The sequence below is a fragment of the Monodon monoceros genome, unplaced genomic scaffold, assembly GCF_005190385.1.
Source record: "Monodon monoceros isolate NGI ecotype Baffin Bay Population unplaced genomic scaffold, NGI_Narwhal_1 Super_Scaffold_19, whole genome shotgun sequence".
NCBI classification, from domain to species: domain Eukaryota; kingdom Metazoa; phylum Chordata; class Mammalia; order Artiodactyla; family Monodontidae; genus Monodon; species Monodon monoceros.
The window spans coordinates 13,252,610-13,273,073 of record NW_021703775.1 but is presented as its reverse complement, the minus strand read 5'-3'; the positions used below and the strand labels follow the sequence as shown (position 1 = coordinate 13,273,073).

The 20,464-nt window shown below is 41.8% G+C and overlaps 1 protein-coding gene across 6 annotated transcripts in view; it reads left to right on the top strand.

Annotated features, from left to right (window-relative positions):
* The first annotated feature begins 327 nt into the window (after positions 1 to 327).
* Positions 328 to 20,464, top strand: part of KDM3A (lysine demethylase 3A) — a 65,069-nt gene continuing 44,932 nt past the window's right edge. Inside the window, exons 1-9 of one of the 6 annotated variants that reach the window (XM_029231666.1) lie at positions 1,023 to 1,240; positions 1,669 to 1,721; positions 1,969 to 2,446; positions 8,797 to 8,952; positions 10,181 to 10,291; positions 13,219 to 13,321; positions 14,019 to 14,143; positions 14,767 to 14,839; positions 14,944 to 15,029. In XM_029231666.1, coding sequence (XP_029087499.1) covers positions 10,181 to 10,291; positions 13,219 to 13,321; positions 14,019 to 14,143; positions 14,767 to 14,839; positions 14,944 to 15,029 — 498 coding nt within the window. In that variant the 5' untranslated portion in view covers positions 1,023 to 1,240; positions 1,669 to 1,721; positions 1,969 to 2,446; positions 8,797 to 8,952. Of the gene's footprint in view, positions 344 to 371; positions 488 to 1,022; positions 1,722 to 1,968; positions 2,447 to 5,824; positions 5,897 to 8,796; positions 8,953 to 10,180; positions 10,292 to 13,218; positions 13,322 to 14,018; positions 14,144 to 14,766; positions 14,840 to 14,943; positions 15,030 to 20,464 lie in introns of those variants that run through there. The other 5 variants (XM_029231662.1, XM_029231661.1, XM_029231667.1 and 2 more) reach the window with 5 other exon arrangements.

Genomic DNA, 20,464 nt, shown 5'->3' with positions numbered 1-20,464 from the left:
TGTGCACCACTGCAATTTTCCTCTGGGTCCTAAAGTTGATGACCGATTTCTCTGGACTTTTTTGCATCCCGTGAGGCAACAAATGGAAAGAATGGCTGTGGCGGAGGGATCCCTCGCTTACGCTCGGTGTACTTTAACCTAATGGGGGTCGTCCGGGAGTCGGAAGGGGGAGGGAAAGGGAGGAGGCAGCCGAGGAATTGTTTTTTTCTCTCGCCCCGCCCTCGCCGGGGCGGCCAATGGCGATGGGCTCCTTCCCCACGAGTCTCGCCCAGCTCCTTGGACTCAGCCAGTGAGCGATGGAAGCGGCTCCGAGTGGGCGGGCCCGGGAGGCTGTGCGTGTCTTGTGAGAGCTCTTGAACCAAGTCAGAGAGCTAGAGTCGGCTGGGCGGCTGGAAGCGGTGGCCGCTGCCGGTGACTCAGGGAGGCGGGAGGCGGGAGGCGGGGTAAGAGCGCCACGGCCTCGGCTGAAGGGATCGGAGGAAGAAAGGTGAAGGCGCCAAGCCCGCGGCCCCGCCGCCCCCGCGCTGTGGCGCAGGCTGGGGGTCTGCGGCGGAGTAGAAGGGTGTCGGGGCGGGGCGGCGGGGCAAGTGCGGAACGGCGGGCTCGCCCCTCCCGCGGGGCCGCCCGGGGCGGGGACCCGGCCGTCTGGGACGGGGCCTCTGCTTCGGGGCCTTTTCTTTTCCGGGGTGAGGGGCGAACACTTTCAAATCCACTTAAGCCACAAATAATTCTCCCCTCACTCTGTCTGCATTTAGGTTTCAGGTTTTGGAAAAGCGAAACTTGGGAGAGCCAGGGTCACGCGACGCTTGGGCCAGTGTTTGCGGTGGGGGAGGGATCGGGGGGCGGGGAGGGCGCGGGTGGAGAGATCGGGTGCGGGTCCTCCGTCTCACCCGCCGCCGCCTGGGGTCCCCTCCTCCGATCGGGATTAGGACCCTTTCCTCCGCCCTGGCCTCCCCCACCGACCTCTCTTCCCGGCCCCCTCCCGCCGGCCGCCCCCGTTGCATTTTGTTTTTGTGTTTTTGCAGGGAGGAGCCCTTCCTGCAGCGTTGGAACCATGGTGCTCACGCTCGGAGAAAGTTGGCCAGTATTGGTAGGGAAGCGATTCCTCAGTCTGTCCGCAGCCGACGGCAGCGACGGCGGCCACGACAGCTGGGACTTGGAGCGCGTCGCCGAGTGGCCCTGGCTCTCCGGGACCATTCGAGCCGTCTCCCACACCGACGTTACTAAGAAGGATCTGAAGGTAAAACCGGCTCCCGGGCCTCGGCAGTCGGACGTTTCCTAGTTACCTTGGTAACGAGACAGCCAGCAACCCTCCCTCCCCTTTTTCTGAAAAGGCGACAAGAAAGTTGGCATCTGATCTGAAGGTGCAGAAAAGTAGACCTTGAAAGTCTTTGAAATGGTGTGTAGAGCGAGGTGTGTTTGGCCTAGAGTTGCCCGTGTTTAATAATGGGCTTAGGGTTGCTCAGACATGATTAGTTATTGCACGCGCTGTGCCTCATTAGGGCTGTACGATGATTTCTCCGAAGGGGGAGTGTTGTTAATATTAAGTTGGGCAAGTGGGTGACGTTTGGAATCATTGAGAATTGAGCACTAGTGCTTAGAAGTGCTTTCAGTCGGGTTTTTTGTTTGTTCCTTCTAATTTCTTCACCCAACTTCTTAAACTTTCAGACTTAGAAGTGTGAGTGTAGAGGAAGGAGCTTAATTCTCTTCAGTATATTAAGGTGGGTATTTGTCCGTATATGGTGGGTCAGGGCAGGAGTGGGTTCCTGGTTGTCTCTGATGAGTCTGTGAGTGGGTGTGGGATATGACCATATATGGAGGGCTGGGGTGGAGCTGCCCCTTATATGGTGTGTTGGAGGGATGGCTTTGAAATATTCCATTTGGGTGTTTGAGGGGAGGGAGAGAAATGGGAACGAGTGCGGCCAGTGATTTTTAATCAGAATGACACGCAGAACCTTTTTCAGTTAGATCTTTTCAAAAAGAGATGAATTCTGATCGTACTCCCTAATAGAAGTATTGGTGTGAAAGGATTGTGTGGAAACTACCAGTGAGGAAGCCATTGTGCCAACAAAGACTCCTTTGTGCAAAAATAACTGAAAAAAGGTCCCCAACAAAGACTCCGAAGTGGTGATAACTTGAAGGAAGCTTGTCAGAACAGAAGAGCTTTCCATCCTGGGTAACGGATATGTTTCAGTATCTTCACTTGGTCATTATCCTTGCTTTTTCTTGAAAACTGCTCAAATAAGGGAAGCAAGTTTTCGCATTGGCAGTTGAATATGTGTTGATTGCTGAAACACTGTTCAAGGAATTGGCATAACCTGTGTTCTGACCCAGAAAGTTTTGACCCTTGAGCCCACCTTCTTAATCATCGTGCTCCCTGATCAAAGGCTCTGCCACCAGAGGACTCCTGTCGTACACTGTGAAATTTGGTTTCACTCCTAGCAAGGTGCGTTTTGATGTTTACAGAAAGAAGGTAATGTGCTACAGCCTATTTGCTTAGGCTAATAATCTTTCTCAATAAAATGGGCTTTGTGTAGTAGATTTCAGTCATAGTTGCGGTGGTTTACTTCACCTGCCAAGTAAAATTTTCTCTAGTGCATTTGTTTTTACCCGATTTGAGTGGAAACAAGATTAATCCTTACAGTCTTTAGTTCTTTGGCAGGTGATGAGAGACTAGGTGTTTCCTTACTCAGCAGTGATTGCAGACCTGTTGGGTTAGGAAGGGAACCTAGGAGGTCCTTTATGTGTGTTCTTTTAAATCTCCACATCTCCCCCACCCCCAGCCTTTGAAGTGGTGGTGGTATCTTCATTTTCAGAATAAAGAAATAGATTTAGGAAAGGAAATCTTGTCCAGACTTGCATAGTTAGCTACTAAGTGACAGAGGGAGCATTGGAATCCAAGTTTGGCTATGTGTGTCTTCCACTGCACTAAGGTGCCTAACCTGGAGACGACAGGGATTTTAATTCAAAAACAATTTTGACTGTAGTGGATTTTTTGCTTTACCTACAGACTTCACAACTCAGCCTTGTAAGAAATCTACTCAGTTTCTCTTTTCGAATCATGATTTATTGCTGCATTCCTTAACTGAGTAGCAGATAAAGTAATTGGTGTAAGTTTAAGGATATGTTGTGTTAGCAAAAACACAGTTTTTGAAACATTGAAACCTATTGTGTTTGGCCAGTTGCAGGCAGGAACTGAGTAACTAAGACAATGCCTAAGACCTGGGCTTAGGGATATTGAGTTTTTGGGAGTGGGTTGGGGGGGCTGCAATGAATATGAATGAATGAAATTCAAGTAGTGTGCAACTGTTTTAGTACTGATAGAAGTACAAGTCTGTCTAGACTGACTTGCTTCCTTAGTTGAGGTTGAAATGAATGAGACCAAGGCTTGTTAACTTTGTTTCATCTAGAGAAGGACTTTGTAACAAAGTCACTTACTCAGATACAATGTTTAGTAGTTGATTACAGAGAAGTTAGTTGAAGACATAATAGATTTGTTTCATCTAGAGAAAGACTGTAACAAAGTCACTTACTCAGATACAATGTTTAGTAGTTGATTACAAAGAAGTTAGGTGAAGACATAATAGATACTTATCATGCAGTAAATACTTTTATTTAATCCTCACAAAAATCCTAGATAGTAAACCACATTTTTTAGTGTTAGAAATTGAGGCTTAAACAAGTTAAATAACTTGCCCAAGTTTGTCCCTAGACCTTAAACACTAGGCTTTAATATTCAGATAGAGTGAGGTTAGAGCAACTCTATTTTGCTGGGTTCAGTATCCCCAGCACTGAGAACATTGCTTGGCATGTAGTTTTTGCTAAAATATTTGAACAGATGAAGGAATCATAAAATTATTACTCGTATATAGAAAAGCTGTTCAGAAATTATCTTCCGATGGAGCATTGGCATTCTCTTTAACTTGGATAACAACAGATCTTAATTAGGTGTGATTATAAGGACTTCTTTAACCTTATTTTTATGCTACTCTGTTTACTTCAGTGTGAGGCAGATTGCTTCTTAACTGGCTTTGTTCTACGCATGCTGGGAATGCCCTCCTTCCCCAACTTGTTTGTCTAAGTCTTTTCCTTGCTTTGAACCTACGTTTTCCTTGAGTCTTCTGCCCCTTCTTAGTTCTTTGGGATGTCCTTAGCAGGTGAGTAGTACTTGCCAACTATATGTACCATTTTCTACTGTTAAAGCCCTTTTTGGCAATTGGATACCTTGACCAATCAATGCCTAGTTTTTTCATCCTTGCATACAGTTGAAACTTGAATGTTGGTGGATTCTGTTGACAGTCAACCCATGTAAAATGAGAAACTTAGCACAGTGTAATAATAAAAAGTGTTTACCCCTATAATTGAATGCTAGACTCTGGGATTTTAGATAAGAGTCTAGGTGTAAGAAGACATGAATAGAAGTATAATGAATTAATTCCTAATTTGTGAAGTAGTGAAATAAGTGATATTCTGTACCGTAGTACTGGGCATAGAGTAGATATGTCATTAAAAACTTCGTGATTAAAAACCATGCCATTGTGTAAGTGCCTACTTTTAAACTTGGAAGCATTTTACTTGGCCATTCTGATAGTTTTCAAAATCGTATACTTAGGTAAGATTAGTGTATACTAAAAGTGGAGGTTTTGAGATTAGCTTGATTAGATAATATTAATTCATATATCTTAAAGGAAAGAGATTTATCTTTCTGGGAAGAACAGCTTGAAATAATTAACTTGAAATATCCAACATCTGGTCAAGAAATTTTATAAGCTAATAGGCACGTATTTACAAAATGCCCTATTTTTTAAATAGGAAATTTGGGAATTATAGGTAGTAAGTTGTAACTAATAGGCCTTTTCCTGGCCTTTGGAGTCAGACAGCACAGATAACATCTCCTTTGTGGACCAAGGGATGGTGGAGGAAAGAACACCATTTAGAATGAGAACTAGTCGTATCTGTCACTTTGCAGGAGCTTGGTCAAATCACATTAGTTCCCCCTGAATTTGAATTCTTACCGTTGTTTTTCTTAAATAGAAATTTCTGTAAAAGAGGCTTTTGGTGCCGGGGGGTGGGGGGTGGGGTGTGTCCTTATATATAGAACTTCAGACCTCAAGGCACAAATGAAAGATATGTAGTTATGATAAACAGGAAACTTTTTAAAGAATGTTTAAGAAAGCTCACAACTTGTTGGTTTTATTATATTTTTTCAAAAGTCATCTTTTTTTTTTTTTTTTTTGGGGTTTTGGGGCCCCCCCACAGCTGCGGCCTCTCCCGCTGCGGAGCACAGGCTCCGGACACGCAGGCTCAGCGGCCATGGCTCACGGGCCCAGCCGCTCCGCAGCATGTGGGATCCTCCCGGACCGGGGCACGAACCCGTGTCCCCTGCATCGGCAGGCGGATTCTCAACCACTGCGCCACCAGGGAAGCCCCTTAAAAGTCATCTTTTTAAATGTGAAGTTTTGACCAACACAACCTAATACTTCAAAGTATTATTATTTATTTTTAAAAAACTAAATTTATTTATTTTTAAAGAACTAAACTTAATTTTCAGATTACTCAAAAATTGAGATATAGGGACTTCCCTGGTGGCGCAGTTAAGAATCCGCCTACCAATGCAGGGGACATGGGTTCGAGCCCTGGTCCGGGAAGATCCCACATGCCGCAGAGCAACGTAGCCTGTGCGCCACAACTACTGAGCCTGCACTCTAGAGCCTGTGAGCCACAAGTACTGAGCCCATGTGCCACAACTCCTGAAGCCCGCATGCCTAGAGCCCGTGCTCTGCAACAAGAGAAGCCACCACAGTGAGAAGACCATGCACCGCAACAAAGAGTAGCACCCGCTCGCTGCAACTAGAGAAAGCCTGTGTGCAGCAATGAAGACCCAATGCAGCCAAAAGTAAATAATAAATAAATAAATTTATATTAAAATAATTGAGATATAAAGAGGCACCTTGTCTAAAATTTGGTTTAGGGTTGATCATAAGCTTTATAGATAGCTTATAGATATGATAAGAACTGTGATATTGCATACGTTTTGGGAAGCCACTTAAGATCTTAGATTACTTTTTTTCTGAGTAGATGTTAGATAATCATATTGAAGTCTTCCTCCTCCCATTCCTAACTGAAGAAGTGATACTCTGATAAATTAAGATTTGAATTACCACGGAGGTCTTAAAACTACCTAGGCTTGGGCTTCCCTGGTGGCGCAGTGGTTGAGAGTCCGCCTGCCGATGCAGGGGACACGGGTTCGTGTCCCGGTCCGGGAAGATCCCACATGCCACGGAGCAGCTGGGCCTGTGAGCCATGGCCGCTGAAGCCTGCGCGTCCAGAGCCTGTGCTCCACAATGGGAGAGGCCACAACAGTGAGAGGCCTGCTTAGCGCAAAAAAAAAACCTACCTAGCCTCCTTGCCAGATACTTAACATAAATTGCCTTTAAAATCTACGTAACAATTCAGTGAAGGGTGGGTCTTAGTACTTTCATTTTGAAGCTACCAGAACACAAGATTCAGAGAGCTTAGCTTTTTGACCTGGGTACAGTTAATTGGTTTCCTTTGTAATCCTACATATTTTATTTTATGCATGTAAAATCATTCTAAGAAAGCTTCAACATAGCTGGTATTCAAACCCAGATCTCTCTGATTCTGATGTGTGTAGATGTGCATTCCTCTTATACTACGTTGATGGGAAAACTGTCATCCAAAGCTAAGTTGGGTTTGAGGTTGATGTGCTGTGGGGCAAAAAGACTAGGGGAGATGTCAGAAGCCCTGGATTCTGTGGCTAGGCAAACAGAAAGGAAGATGGGCAGTCTCTGAAGCCCGATGTGAAGGACCACTGGTTGATTATGGTGATGGAATACATAGAACCAAGGTGGAGTACGCAGGGCCTTGTCACATAGTAGGTGCTTAACACATTTACACTTATTCTGTAATAACTGCAAGGTTAAAAGCCTGCCATACCAAGAAGATATGCAGCTTCTCAGGGGAAGTTGCCTGGGAAATTAGGGGTGCATATTTTGTGGTTGGGGGAGAAGGATAGGATGGGTCTCAAATTTCATTGATTTTAAAGATTGATAGTCTATAGCCATAAAACTGGAAAAGTTTGGGATTGAGGCTAGTGGTATATCAGTTGGGAACTTCCTGCCTTCCAAATGGATGAGAGAAACAAGGTAAGAGCCCAATTCAGAGAGAAATTTATTCATTCAACAAGTATTCGAGTACTGACTGATGAAATACATGGTAAGTTAAAGAAGACAGACTTTGACCGATTAGAGTTTTTAATATGTCAATCAGTTGACCACAAATAAATAATTCAAAATGTGGAATAGTGCTACAAAAGAAGAGTACAGAGTTTTGAGTACAATTAGCAAGGGACTTCTCTTGGGAGAGAGAGGGGCTCTTTGGTAAGGGAAGGCTTGAGGAAAGGATTTTTGAATTGGGTTCTGATGAATAAATGGAAATTAAATAAACTTTTTTAAGTTAAAGGTTGAAAAGGGAGATATGATTGCCTATGAAATTATGGAATGTTGATAGATTTATTAACTAATTCTTTGAAACCAAAAATGAGACATCACTCTATTAAGAGGAGAGCTTTTAAATCAAATTAAAATAGTGATTTTTTTTTTTTTTTTGCGGTACGCGGGCCTCTCACTGCTGTGGCCTCTCCCGTTGCGGAGCACAGGCTCCGGACGCGCAGGCTCAGCGGCCATGGCTCATGGGCCCAGCCGCTCTGCGGCATGTGGGATCTTCCCAGACCGGGGCACGAACCCGTGTCCCCTGCATCGGCAGGCGGACTCTCAACCACTGCGCCACCAGGGAAGCCCAAAATAGTGATTTTTACACTGAATATTGAGGGAGTTTATTGTATCTCAGTTAAAACATAAGAAACATTTTAAAAGACTTAGAGTAAATGAAACGGTAGCGTATTCATAATGGGTTAAGGAAGCTAAGGTGTTTGGTACATTTATATGACTTTTAAGGTTTCGTGACTGATTCCTACTTATGGGTTACTGTCAGAGACCCACTTTTGGACTGAATTCTTTTTTTATGTTTTAAAATATCTGTACAAATTATAAGCGTTTTAGCTTTAGGGCTAAAAGGTATTTTGCAGATCAGAAGCAGAAAACTTCATAGTTACTTGGAAAATAGTATTTCAAAGGTAGTTTAATTTTCATGTAAGAAGTTAGAGGTAGTTTTGGAAAATTCTGGGGTCCTTTATCAATTACTTGTTTCTATATGTAGCAAAGTTGTCTTGGATTTCAAACTCTGAGGTAAATTTCCCAGTTTATTCAACTCAAAGTGTTGAAAGCGCCTGGTGCTGAGTCCTGCTGCTACCAGAGGGGTTCAGAAGCCAGTGGAGGATTGTGTTGATGGGCGGTCATCTTAAACTCACTGACAATGTCAACATAGAATTACAATGCCCTGCGAGAAGTACTTTGGGTTTCAGATTTCTGTCTTTGAATTCTCAAAGCTCTGATGTCTAATTAACATATGTAAAAACCTTCTACATGGGGGTTCTTTTTTGTTAAGGCTTCCCAGAGGTTACTTTGAGGGCAGAGACTGGTCTCCATATCCCTTGACTCTGCTTCCCAAAGTGGTTTGGGAGCCAAAGCTTGTTGGTTCTAACAGATCTGGTTAGTTTATTGTGGGTTTAGAAGGGAAGTAAGAGAGCAGGAGTCGGGGGCAGCGTATTCAGATACAAGACTCGAGTAGAATGGTGAGGGTATAATTCAACTTAGGCATTTTTCATGTTTATTTTTGTTAATCAAGTCTGCTTTCCTTCAATTTTGTTTGTCTTAGGTGTGTGTGGAGTTTGATGGGGAATCTTGGAGGAAGAGAAGATGGATAGACGTCTACAGCCTTCTAAGGAGAGCCTTTTTAGTGGAACATAACTTGGTTTTGGCTGAACGAAAGTCTCCTGAAGTTTCTGAGCGAATTGTTCAGTGGCCTGCGATAGTGAGTAAAACTCGGGCTTATTTGAACTCCTGAGAAGAGGGTATTTCACCCATTAGGAATGAAACAGGGAAGATCTATACGTAATGCCTATATTTGGTCCTCTGGAAAATAATAGTACAGAGATATGACAATGTAGAAGATTCAGAAAAACCCCCAGAACCTCCTGTCAGCCCTGCTAGGAGCCCTGCAACTCTGACCCTTGACTTTTCTTGGGCCTCAGTTTCTTCACTTGAAAAGTTGGGGGTGGAGGTCATGTGGGGAACGTCTAGTCTAGGTCAGTGGTTAGGAACCAGCAGATATATACAGACATACAGATCTTTTTGGTTTGACCCTCACAGTGTTTTAAGAAAATCTAAATTAGTTGTCTACATTTAAAAAATGTAGAGAATGTCCTTAAAAATCTAGAGTTCCAGTTTTTCTTGGAGAAATGGCAAGATATGGCAACACTGGAGCCTCATAGCAATTCCTTGTCGCAACAGTAGGCTGAAGCTGAAAAGTAGCTGTTGCTTGGCCCCTGTAAGGGTTTCCACTTTGGGTCTCATGATCTTTAAGGTTCCCTCTGGCTCATATTTCTTTGGCTTTAAAGATGCTAGCAGTCAGTATATGACTGTGCCATTTCCACACCATAAGTCTGGTGCAGTTAAAGGAAAATAGTGATCAGGAGAGGACAGTTCAGACTATTTGAGACATGAGCTGGGGCTTGAAGGAGGAAGGGGCAGATTGGGTAGTTGAAAGGCTAAGAGGATGATTGAAAGGCTGACCAGCTTGTGAAGGGCCTGCATGCCCGTATGAGCAAAGTTAAGATTTTGCCCATGGGTGAGAAGAGCTGCTGGAGATTTTTGAGTGGTGTCGGGTTTTGTTTAAAGTTGTATTTTGCTCTTTGTATTTTTCCCCCATCTATTAAGAATTTGCTAAAAACATGGCCCTATCTCCCCACAAAAATGTACATAAAGCAATATTTTGCATAAATTTGGGGGAAGCCATGCATCTGTGGCCCCAGACCTATTTGTTAATGACTCTCAAATGTGTATCGCATTTAAATTATTGATTCTGGGTAAAAATTACGTGCTCCTGTTGTGGTTGCATGAATAGTTATTATTGAGGTACTGGTAGTAAATAAACGACTGAATGGCTTTATCTCTCTCCACGTGTATGGAATATTGCCAGTCCCCGTTTTCAGAATTACGCTGCAGCAGTTACGATGCCAGAACATCTTCTTCTGTTTCAGATGTACAGACCTCTGCTGGACAAAGCTGGTTTGGGATCCATAACGTCTGTTCGCTTTTTAGGAGATCAACAAAGGGTATTTCTTTCTAAAGACCTTTTAAAGCCTATACAGGTAAAACACGGAAACAATATTAAACCCTAAAAATAGAAAGACAGACTCCTTTAATATGAGAACTAACACGTTGATGTTGATTGCCCTCATTCAGATATCTAACAGAGAAAAGGACCCATCTTATGAGCAGTTAAGTTGTCAGACATCATTTCTCAGTGTTAGCCGTTGGGTTGGTACTGTTTATTTGGGGTTGGAAGGACAAACGTACTACAGTTGATGATGTGTGTGTATAGAAACACCTAGGTGATATGAAGATCATTTCTAAGACTATCATTCATATATATACATATATCTGTGTATATATATATATATATATATATATATATATATATATATATGTCAGTCCTGATTATTTAAGGATTCTGTATTTGGGAACTTGCTTACTTGCTAAAATATATTTGTAACCCCCCAGTCAGTACTTTGGTGCTTTCATGGTCATTCACAGACATGTGCAGAGTGGTGAAAATTTTCAGTTGTCTGACACATGTTCCCAGCTGAGGTTGAATAAGGTGACATTCTGCCTTCTTACTTCCTCTCTTCTCATGTAAACAAGCGTCCTTTTCAAGGCCTATTTAGTACTGCATTTTTGTGCTTTTTCGTTGGTGATTTCACTCTTTAAAATGGCCCCAGGGGTAGTGCTGAAGTGCTCTCTAGTGTTCCTAAGCGCAAGGAGGCTGTGATGTGTCTTAGGGAGAAAATACATGTGTTAGATAAGCTTCATTCAGCCGTGAGGTATAGTGGCCATGGGTTCGAGGTTAGTATTGCAGCAATATATACTAAATAATGTGTTTTTCAACAGAAACACATAAAACAAGGTTATGTATTGATTGGTTGACGACAGTATTGTGACCAGAGGCTTGAAGGAACCTAACCCCATCGTTCCCCTAGGAATGGTTCAGTATTCACTAATTCAGTGTTTGTGGTGACTTAACATAACTACCACAAACAGTGTGAATCGTGTGTGTGTGTGTGTTCATTCATATTCTTTCCAATTAGCTTGCAGAACTCCCTCCTTTTTCTTCACAACATTTAGGCTCTTGGTTCTTGCTCGTGTGTGATTTTTTCCTTTATTGTAAAAATGTTGGGAGGGAGGGGAAGATCACACAGATTACTGCCACAGATCACTACCTTGGGAATAATGTTGGTCTTATGATAACATTGGTTTTTTTTGTTTTTTGTTTTTTGCGGTATGCGGGCCTCTCACTGTTGTGGCCTCTCCCGCTGGGGAGCACAGGCTCCAGACGCGCGGGCTCAGTGGCCATGGCTCACGGGCCCAGCCGCTCCACAGCATGTGGGATCTTCCCGGACCGGGGCACGAACCCGTGTCCCCTGCATCGGCAGGCGGACTCCCAACGACCGCGCCACCAGGGAAGCCCTAACACTTGTTTTTTTATATGTCATTTGTGAAGCTTAGTCATCCCCTTTACCCACTTCTGTTTTGTGACCTGACTTGTTTCTATGGCCTGTAGGACAATTAAACCAGTTTATTTGCTGAAAGACAGTTTAGGACCAAGGGTCATTGCCATTGCTGGGCCTTGGCATTGACTTTTCTCTACGCAAGTCTTACTTTTACTTCCATGTCCTCAAAGTGAGTGAAAACAAGATTCACACTCTGAACCCTATTTTATAATGTTTAGTAAATGGAACAGAGGAAGATGCTTTTACTTAATTGCAGACACAAATTATCTTTATATGTCAAATAGGCATCTTGATATTTTTCCTACATTAAAAGGCAGAATGACTGCTCTTAAGGACCAAGGAACATACAGCAGGGGCTGTGGATGTCTTCTCCACTGAGCAGCACAGCAGTTTTTACTTCTTAGCATTGTTTTCGGGACAGTTCTGTTTTATATCTTTCATGTGTTTAACCTTTTCAGTTTTGTTTCTTGAGGTTGGAAAAGGTCAGTAAGTTTTATTTATTTAAGAGCCCTTTGTGGCCCGCCCCACTGACATGGTATTTTACCTTGTAGTAGGAATTGGAGAACACATTTAAATTTTTTGAAATTGCAGTAGCATGAAAACAAAACAAAACACATGGCCCGTTCTGGTTATTAATGTTGAGCTCTTATGAAACCCGTAGTTCAAGTCTAATGTTATTTGGCTTAAGAAATTTTTCCAGCATGGCCTCTCTAAAAGACTGTTCTTTCCAATGGGAGAAATGGATGAACTAATTTTGGCCACTGTGTACCCATTTCACATGCAGAAAAGTATGAAGGCCTGATATTGGAAGGGCTTCTGTGCTATGCAGTTTGGGTTTGGCAGGTTCCTCCTATTGACAGTCTGTATACATTTATCATAACTGAGTGTACACACAAAGCCAGAGCACTGTGGAATAGTGCCAAAAATAGAGCTGCCAAGAATTGAATGTTTCAAAGCTGGCTAGCTGAAGGCTTAACGCTATTCATTCAGATTTTGTCCTTCCTCCTCCCCACGCCCCCCTTCGTAAACAAGAATGCATTTGGAATTCTAGTTAGGGGAAATGAATCTGTGTGAAATGATGTTTGTTAAAAACAGCAATTTCAATGAATTGACACTATGGATCTAAGTGATTTCTGTGTATGTGTCCTTTGCCCCTTGCATTTGGAGCTGTGATTTCCCTAATCCATAGAGTTTGGGATACAGAGTATTTTTGAGATGAACTGACTAGCTAGTTTGTTTGCTTATTATATTTAAAATTTGAGCCACTCTTAGTATCTGTCTTGCTCTTAGCTTGGGGTGACTTCACTTCTGTCTGCCTTATATTTGTGATGGTTTGATGGTTTCCTACTATTTGACCAGTCTAATTCATTGGAGTTGCAATGGTTTGCTGCCATCAAATGGCTAATTGACACTACTTTAATCCCTGTGATTAAACTGATCGAAATATCCACTGGAATTTAAACAACTCTTCTTGTTACCTTAAAATGTAATGATTTTCCATTTTTCAGGATGTAAACAATCTTCGACTTTCACTTATCGATAATCAGAATGTCAGTAAAGAATTTCAAGCTTTGATTGTGAAACATTTGGATGAAAGCCATCTTTTACAAGGTAAGAAGCTATGTTTTAGCCCTTCTCACTCATTTGCTCATTAAAAATTCTAATTTGTTAGAAATTCTTTTGCTGCTTTTCCCATGCAACTAGATGAGTGGAGGACTTTATTCTGTAATGTATTCTAAAGCCTCTGAAATTTGGAGAGCTCAGGGGTCATGTGAAGACTATAAAAGTGAAGTAGGTATTAAACAAGCTCAGCTATATTTTGACATGGAATTTGATATGTTTGGAATTTCAGTCTTATAAAATTAATAAAGCATTAATTTGGTAAGCTTGATCTTGCCATTTACTGTTATTGATTTTCTTGGTCAATTTCACAATTGTAAGTATTTTATCAGACTTAGCAGTTTTGCTGAGGTTCCTGAATTTGGATCCTCTAAAACTCTGCATAGGAGAATGAGTTACGTCTCAATGTGTTATCTGATACTACATGGTCTGATACAAATACTAGAAGAAATATATTGCAAGTCTAAGATAAATCAATAGAAAAGTGAAGCTTTAAAATAGACAGTTTAAATTTTCTCCTAGCTTTGCTGAAATGTCTGTCTTCTTGCATTTATAGCAGTACCTTTTAATGTTTACTTTTTGTCTACTGCATTTTTAAAGACTTGGGAAAAGATTATCCTGGATAATGGTGCTGTTGGGAGATAATGCATATTGCTCTAAGGATTTTTTTTAATTTTTATTTTTTAAGGTGACAAAAACTTAGTTGGTTCAGAAGTTAAAATTTATAGCTTGGACCCATCTACTCAGTGGTTTTCTGCAACCATTGTAAATGGAAACCCAACATCAAAAACTCTTCAAGTCAACTGTGAGGAGGTAAGGATGATGATAATTGTGTGTAAGATAACTTGACAGGGAAAGATAATTATAAAAAGGAATTATAGTATCTTATAGGAGCTAAACACCTTTATTATTTTATATTAAAATATCAGAGTATAAAAAAACAATTATTTTAAAAAGCAATTATATGTAAGAAGCCCCTATTATTTGTTTTTTTAAATAAATTTTAATTAATTTATGGCTGCATTGGGTCTTCACTGCTGCGCACGGGCTTTCTCTAGTTGCGGCGAGCAGGGTCTACTCTTCGTTGTGGTGCGTGGGCTTCTCACTGCGGTGGCTTCTCTTGTTGTGGAGCATGGGCTCTAGGCACGCGGGCTTCAGTAGCTGTGGCATGCGGGCTCAGTAGTTGTGGCTCGTGGGCTCTAGAGCGCAGGCTCAGTAGTTGTGGCGCACGGGCTTAGTTGCTCCGTGTCATGTGGGACCTTCCCGGACCAGGGCTCGAACCCGTGTCCCCTGCATTGGCAGGCGGATTCTTAACCACTGCGCCACCAGGGAAGTCCCAGAAGCCCCTACTGTTACGTTGATAGAGCTAATTTCTGGTGTGTTCCTGAGCATTTTAAAATTTCCTAGTATCTTTGTTTTATTTATTTGTTTTTAAGATTCCAGCACTGAAAATTGTCGATCCGTCACTGATTCATGTTGAAGTTGTACATGATAACTTTGTGACATGTGGTAAGATACATTGTTTGATTAAAATCTTTGTTCTCCTTTCCCCTTTATCCTTCTCACATTAAGAGAGACAGGGACACCAACTTACCTGTTTTTAAATATTTTAGGTAATTCTACAAGAATTGGGGCTATAAAACGCAAATCTGAGAATAATGGAAGCCTGGTTTCCAAACAAGCAAAATCTTGCTCTGAGGTAACCTTGATTTATTTTTGTCACTTGTGTAAACCTTTCTCTAACTCTCACAGTGCATGGCCAGTTTGTTTAGTGGTAGTAAAGCTGTCCGCTCTGCTCTTCTGTGCTGTTGTGTCTGCTCTTCGCTAGTCCCAGATCTTGGCCGTAATTTCTCTACTCAAGCAGATGGAGATAATATAAGTTTCTGGTTCACTATTTTTGTCAAGAAAAAGCTTTTAGTTTTGATGTTTCCTGAAAATTGTCAATAGATTTGACAGTTTCACCATATGGAGGTATTTTTGAAGATCAGTTGAGTTGTGTGTGTCAAATCAGAAGAATGCCTTGCATGAGAGGAGGGGAGGAAGCTTAGAATTCTGAGTAGATTTGGTGTTGAAATAGGACTCCCACCTCAATAATTGAGAGGTTTGATTGGTCATTTATGATTGGGTGAACAAACATACTCAATTTTTGAAGGAAGTGGTTGGTTTGCCATTGCTAATTTCTGCCTGGAAAACTACAGGCTTCTGTGAATGGCACTGTTGAGTTCAAGTACTGGATTTAATTCTATCCTGAAATAGGATTTGGATCAAGAAACTTAAGGCTCTCAGCTTTTCCCTCTCCTCCCTGTTGTAGAGAAGCTGGCCTTCTTTAGCTCTTCAAGTCCTCATGCTTTCTCCAGCCTTAGGACTCACTGTTCTCCTTTCTCTTCTAATCCTAGCTTCACTCTAATTAACTCCCATTTATCTTTCTGATGTGATGTTGCTTCCTCCAGGAAGCCATACCTAACATCTCTACAATCATTGTAACCTATATCCCAGACTAGGTCAAATTCCCTAATTTATTATGCTTTGTAATTACTCGTACATGTCTTCAGGACATCACAGTGTACACAATGGGGCAATTTTATTCAGAATTCCCCAAAGATTAGGCTAGACAGACTAGCCTAATGAGGGGATGGGGGACTGGGGTAGACTTCTCAAGGGAGGGTATAAATGACAGGGTCAAATTTTGAAATCTGGGGGGAAAAAAAGAAACTTAAGGCTTTTTCTTTTTTAATTGAGTTGAATCCTTAGGTCCTATTACAGTACAGATTACCTTTCTCACAACTTAGGTATCCGAATGCACTTGTGTTACATGGAAAGTTTACTGTGTTATAATTGTCAAAAACGCCTTTATGATGCTCTGCTCCAGGCTGGAGTTTAGAATTTTATTTTATTTTATTTATTTATTTTTAAAAATATTTCTTTGGCTGCACTAGGTCTTAGTTACAGAATGCGGGATCTTTAGTTGTGCCTTGCGGGATCTAGTTCCCCGACCAGGGATCAAACCCGGGACCCCTGCATTGGGAGCACGGAGTCTTAACCACTGGGCCACCAGGGAAGTCCCTGGAGTTTAGAATTTTAAAATTGATCAAGTGGATATTGTTAAGATTGTTGGCAGCATTGTAGAGGGAACTTTGGAGCCTGGGTGGGGGCAGGGCAAGGAGAGATGGCATGAGAATGGGTCAGGGTCAGTGAATGCATCTAAGGCTCTGGATCAGGGCAGGCTGGACTACAACATCAACTAGAACCAAAGCAAGCACATGCTACATAAATACTAAAGAATCTGGGTGGCTAAGATGATTGGCTTTCCTGAGTCTTAAGCCTATGTACAGGACACAGGAACTTTGATACTTGATGAGAAACTTTGTAAACCAGGATGTCTGATACCTCTGTCTTCCTTCCAAATGTGCAGGCTTGACCTCAGGTGGTTCAGGAAAGAATGAAGAGGTAATTACGGAAATTAGCATTACTACCTTTTCATTTTGCCTTAAAGTTTATGAAGGGGAAGTAATGTAGTAAGGACTGTAAATTGAGGATGTCAGGCAAGTGATTATTGCCTCTTAGAGGCAGACTCACAGGGGATACTGTCAAGTAATCCATGGTATTAGAAGCTGAAAGAGAAACAACAGAATGGTAACCTGTCAGGTTTTGTTCTGGATAAATTGTTAACAGTGCGTAGAGGTGATAAAGGGCAGTTTGGAGAAGTTGATTGCATGTTGCCTGTCATGGAGAAGGCATCACTGTAGACATTCAGTAAGATGAAAAGGAGAGCCACATGATGTTATGTTGAGGTGGGGACCAGACCCGAGGAAATGGCATCCTGATGGATCATGGAGAAATCAACCTGGGGTACAAGCAGGACTGGGGTCAGTGGGGACCTCCTGTTGGGGAAGGTGCCAGTTCTTCAAAGTGTCAAGTTTATCCGTGATGTGATAGGCAATTGAGCAAGTAAATTTATAGCCTTGAAGGAGGTGCTTGTAAAATATGGTAACATATACGTATGTAAGTGATCCTGTCTTCCTGACTCACGCTCTTGAAGGGTAGGGAGCTTGTGTCTTTGCTCTCTGTCAGCATACTGTCCAGCTCAGTAGGTTTGTGTGCTACTGATTACTGGACACAGTAGAAGCTGTTTTTCCAAAAAGCCTGAACTTTGGTTGGGAGATAAGTTCCTCAACCTATTTGAGCCTTAACTTCAGCATCTAAAATGTGGAAATAAATTTGATGTTTAAAAAAATGTCTGTTTCAGCTCTTAAGAACTATCCTAGTCACCTTCACATTCTAAAGGAATTTGGAGATGGTAAATTTTTACCTGAGTATTGACGTTTTAGAAATTATTATTATTATTTTAATTATAAAAGTTATTCTCCTTTTATATTGCACTTGTTTTCAAAATAAAGATTCTTACATTTTAAAAAAAGTTATTCTCATTTAAAGATATTTAGGAAACCCAGAAAAGCATGGTAAAGAAAAGAAACATCACTCATAATCATACTTTTCAGAGACTCTCACTATTCACATTTTGGAATACCTGTCTTCCTCCTGTTTTTTTTTTCTTTTTCTTTTTCCTGTATATCCGTGGAGGCTTTTTTTTTTTTTTTTTGTAAACTAAAAGCCATACTCTTGTGTAGCTTCCTTTACAGTATATTGTGAATATTTTTCCATATCCTGGGTGATCCTTGCAATCAGGCAAGTTTTTGGAAACACTGGCCTAGCCTAGATTTCAGGGGAGATGGAGAGGTAAAGGAAGAAGTGGGGAAAGAAGGAGAGTTCATTTACATGTGTGAGTGAAAGGTGAGTACAGTAACACACTTGGTGCACGTCTCACTGTGTCTGCACTTTCCAGATGTGTTGGACTGGCAAAGAGTTTGGTGCTCTTTGGATGACAGGAGTTTAGGTTGAGGTTGATAACACTCTTGATTGCTGGGCTGAATACTTTTGGATAAGGTAAACCTGTTTGCCAGTAACATCTGGCTCCTTGAAGGTCTTCTCTGCCTAGCAGACTATTCCTCAGAGTTAGGACGTTGCCTGGTTAATTGAGAGAGTCTGCTAAGGAGTGTGAGCCAGCAGTGTCCTTTTTGGAATATCATTATACGCTCAATTATATTATCTCCGTCTGCTGGCAGGGAGGAACTATTGCCATGACTGGTATAGAAGACCTTCAGGGAAAACTCTTCAGGTAAGAAGAAACTTTGACCCTTGTCAAGTCAGAGGCCAATGCAGTGGTGTGCACGTGGAGATGGGTTTTGGAATCGGAGCCCTATCCCTGTTGAGCTAAACCTCAGTAAAGTTGTAGAGTGATATACTTCATCTTCTTAAAGGAAAAGCATCCAGGTTATGGTAATTCTAACACATGGTGACTGCACCGAGAAACTTTTCAGGGTATTTTCCTGCTTTGAGACAGCTAATCTGTGTGCCAGGCACTAGTGGTACAGCACAGCCCTGTACAGTATGCTTCATTACTCTCCTTTTTTCTCATTACTGTCATTCATTACTCCTCATTATGATGGAGGAAACTGAAGCTTAGAGAGGTTAAAGAATGTGCTAGGAAGTGTCAGAGACTGGATTCCAACCAGGGTCTAACACCGAAACCCAGTGCTCTTAGCCACCGTGCTGTCGTTGCCACTCCTCTACAAAACCTTTCCTCGGTATGGTGAGGCACCATTGTAAAAACAGCAGAGTCCTCCTCCCTTCCCTCTATTCCTCCATCCTGCTTTCCAGCAAATATTTATTGAACACTTAATATGTGCTAGACATTGGTGAGCATTACTGCCTGGTTCTTGAGGTATCTCACAAGACTTAGTTGTAGCTCTTTGAAATATTAAGTGCTAAGAGCATTTATTCATTCATGCATTCCACCAGTCTTTTTTATTGAGCATCTGCTATGTGCCTGGCTTTAAAAGGTATAACAGTGGATACAAGAGCAGGGTCTGTGTCCATAGGGGTTTACTTTTCATTGTGAGGAGACTGACAATAAAAAGAAGTAACTTAAGGTATTTTCACAGTGTGGTAGTACAGTGAAAGATAGAAACATGGCAATCTAATAAAGCGTACGGCAGTGGCTTGTGGGACACTGCTTTGGAAAGAGCGATCAGAGATACTGAGGTGACAGTTGAGCAGATTTGAGGGTGAAGGATGGAACCAGCCAACCACATGAAAACTGCCCAGACAGGGGGGATAGGAGTACAAAGGGGCAGGCAAGAAAGAGCTTAGAACATTGAACACCAGAAAGGAAGCTGGTATGGTTGGAGCACTGTAAACAAATGGAGTGAGATGAGGGGCAGGGTTGGCAGAGACCAGACCATGTAGAATTCTTGGAGGCAGTGGAGTGCCACCATCTGATTGATTTATGTTTTATAAAGATTGCTCTGTGGTAGAATAAATTTCAGATAGGAGGCAAAAGTTTTAGGCAGAAATGGAAGGGAATCAGGCCAGTTAGTATACACATAGTAGTCTAGGGGAAAGATGGTGGTAATGGTGGCCTGGAAAGAAATTTATAGATTCCAGAAACATTTTGGAAATAGAGGCAAGATTTCCTGGGTCATTGATCAGGTATGGGAAATGACTTGGAGGGTTTTTTGGCTCGAGCAGTTCAATGGATAAAACGAATAAAAACATCTGATTTCCTCATTTTAAGGATTAGGAAGCTGGGGCCCAGAGATGTAAAGTTGGCTAAGCCCAAGGGTGTCCTTGTAATAGCCAAAGCCTCCCCCAAACAATCCTTCTGGGGAACACTAGGCTGCTAATATTTAACCAAAACTGAGCTAACCTAGTGTAATATACGATCAGATGATTTAGCATTGATACCTTGAAATAGTTGGAAGCTATGCCGAAACTGTAATGGTGATTAAGAAAATTCTTATTTTTCAGATATTCGTATTTAGCATATACTAGACAGTATTTTCAAGGCTGTCAGAGTAAATGTCTGTGAAAAAGATTCATGAGTAGACTACATAGTCTGTATACAGAATTGTGAGGTTTTAAAAATTTACTCAGGGAGGTTCTGCATCAAATTTTAGAAGTTAGTAACTAGAAGATGAAACTTTGAAGATTTTGCAAGTTTAGATTTGGTAAGGTGAATGTAAAGGTCATTGTGGTGTGAAAGAGACGCAATTGAAAAGGACAGTGTGACTTTAA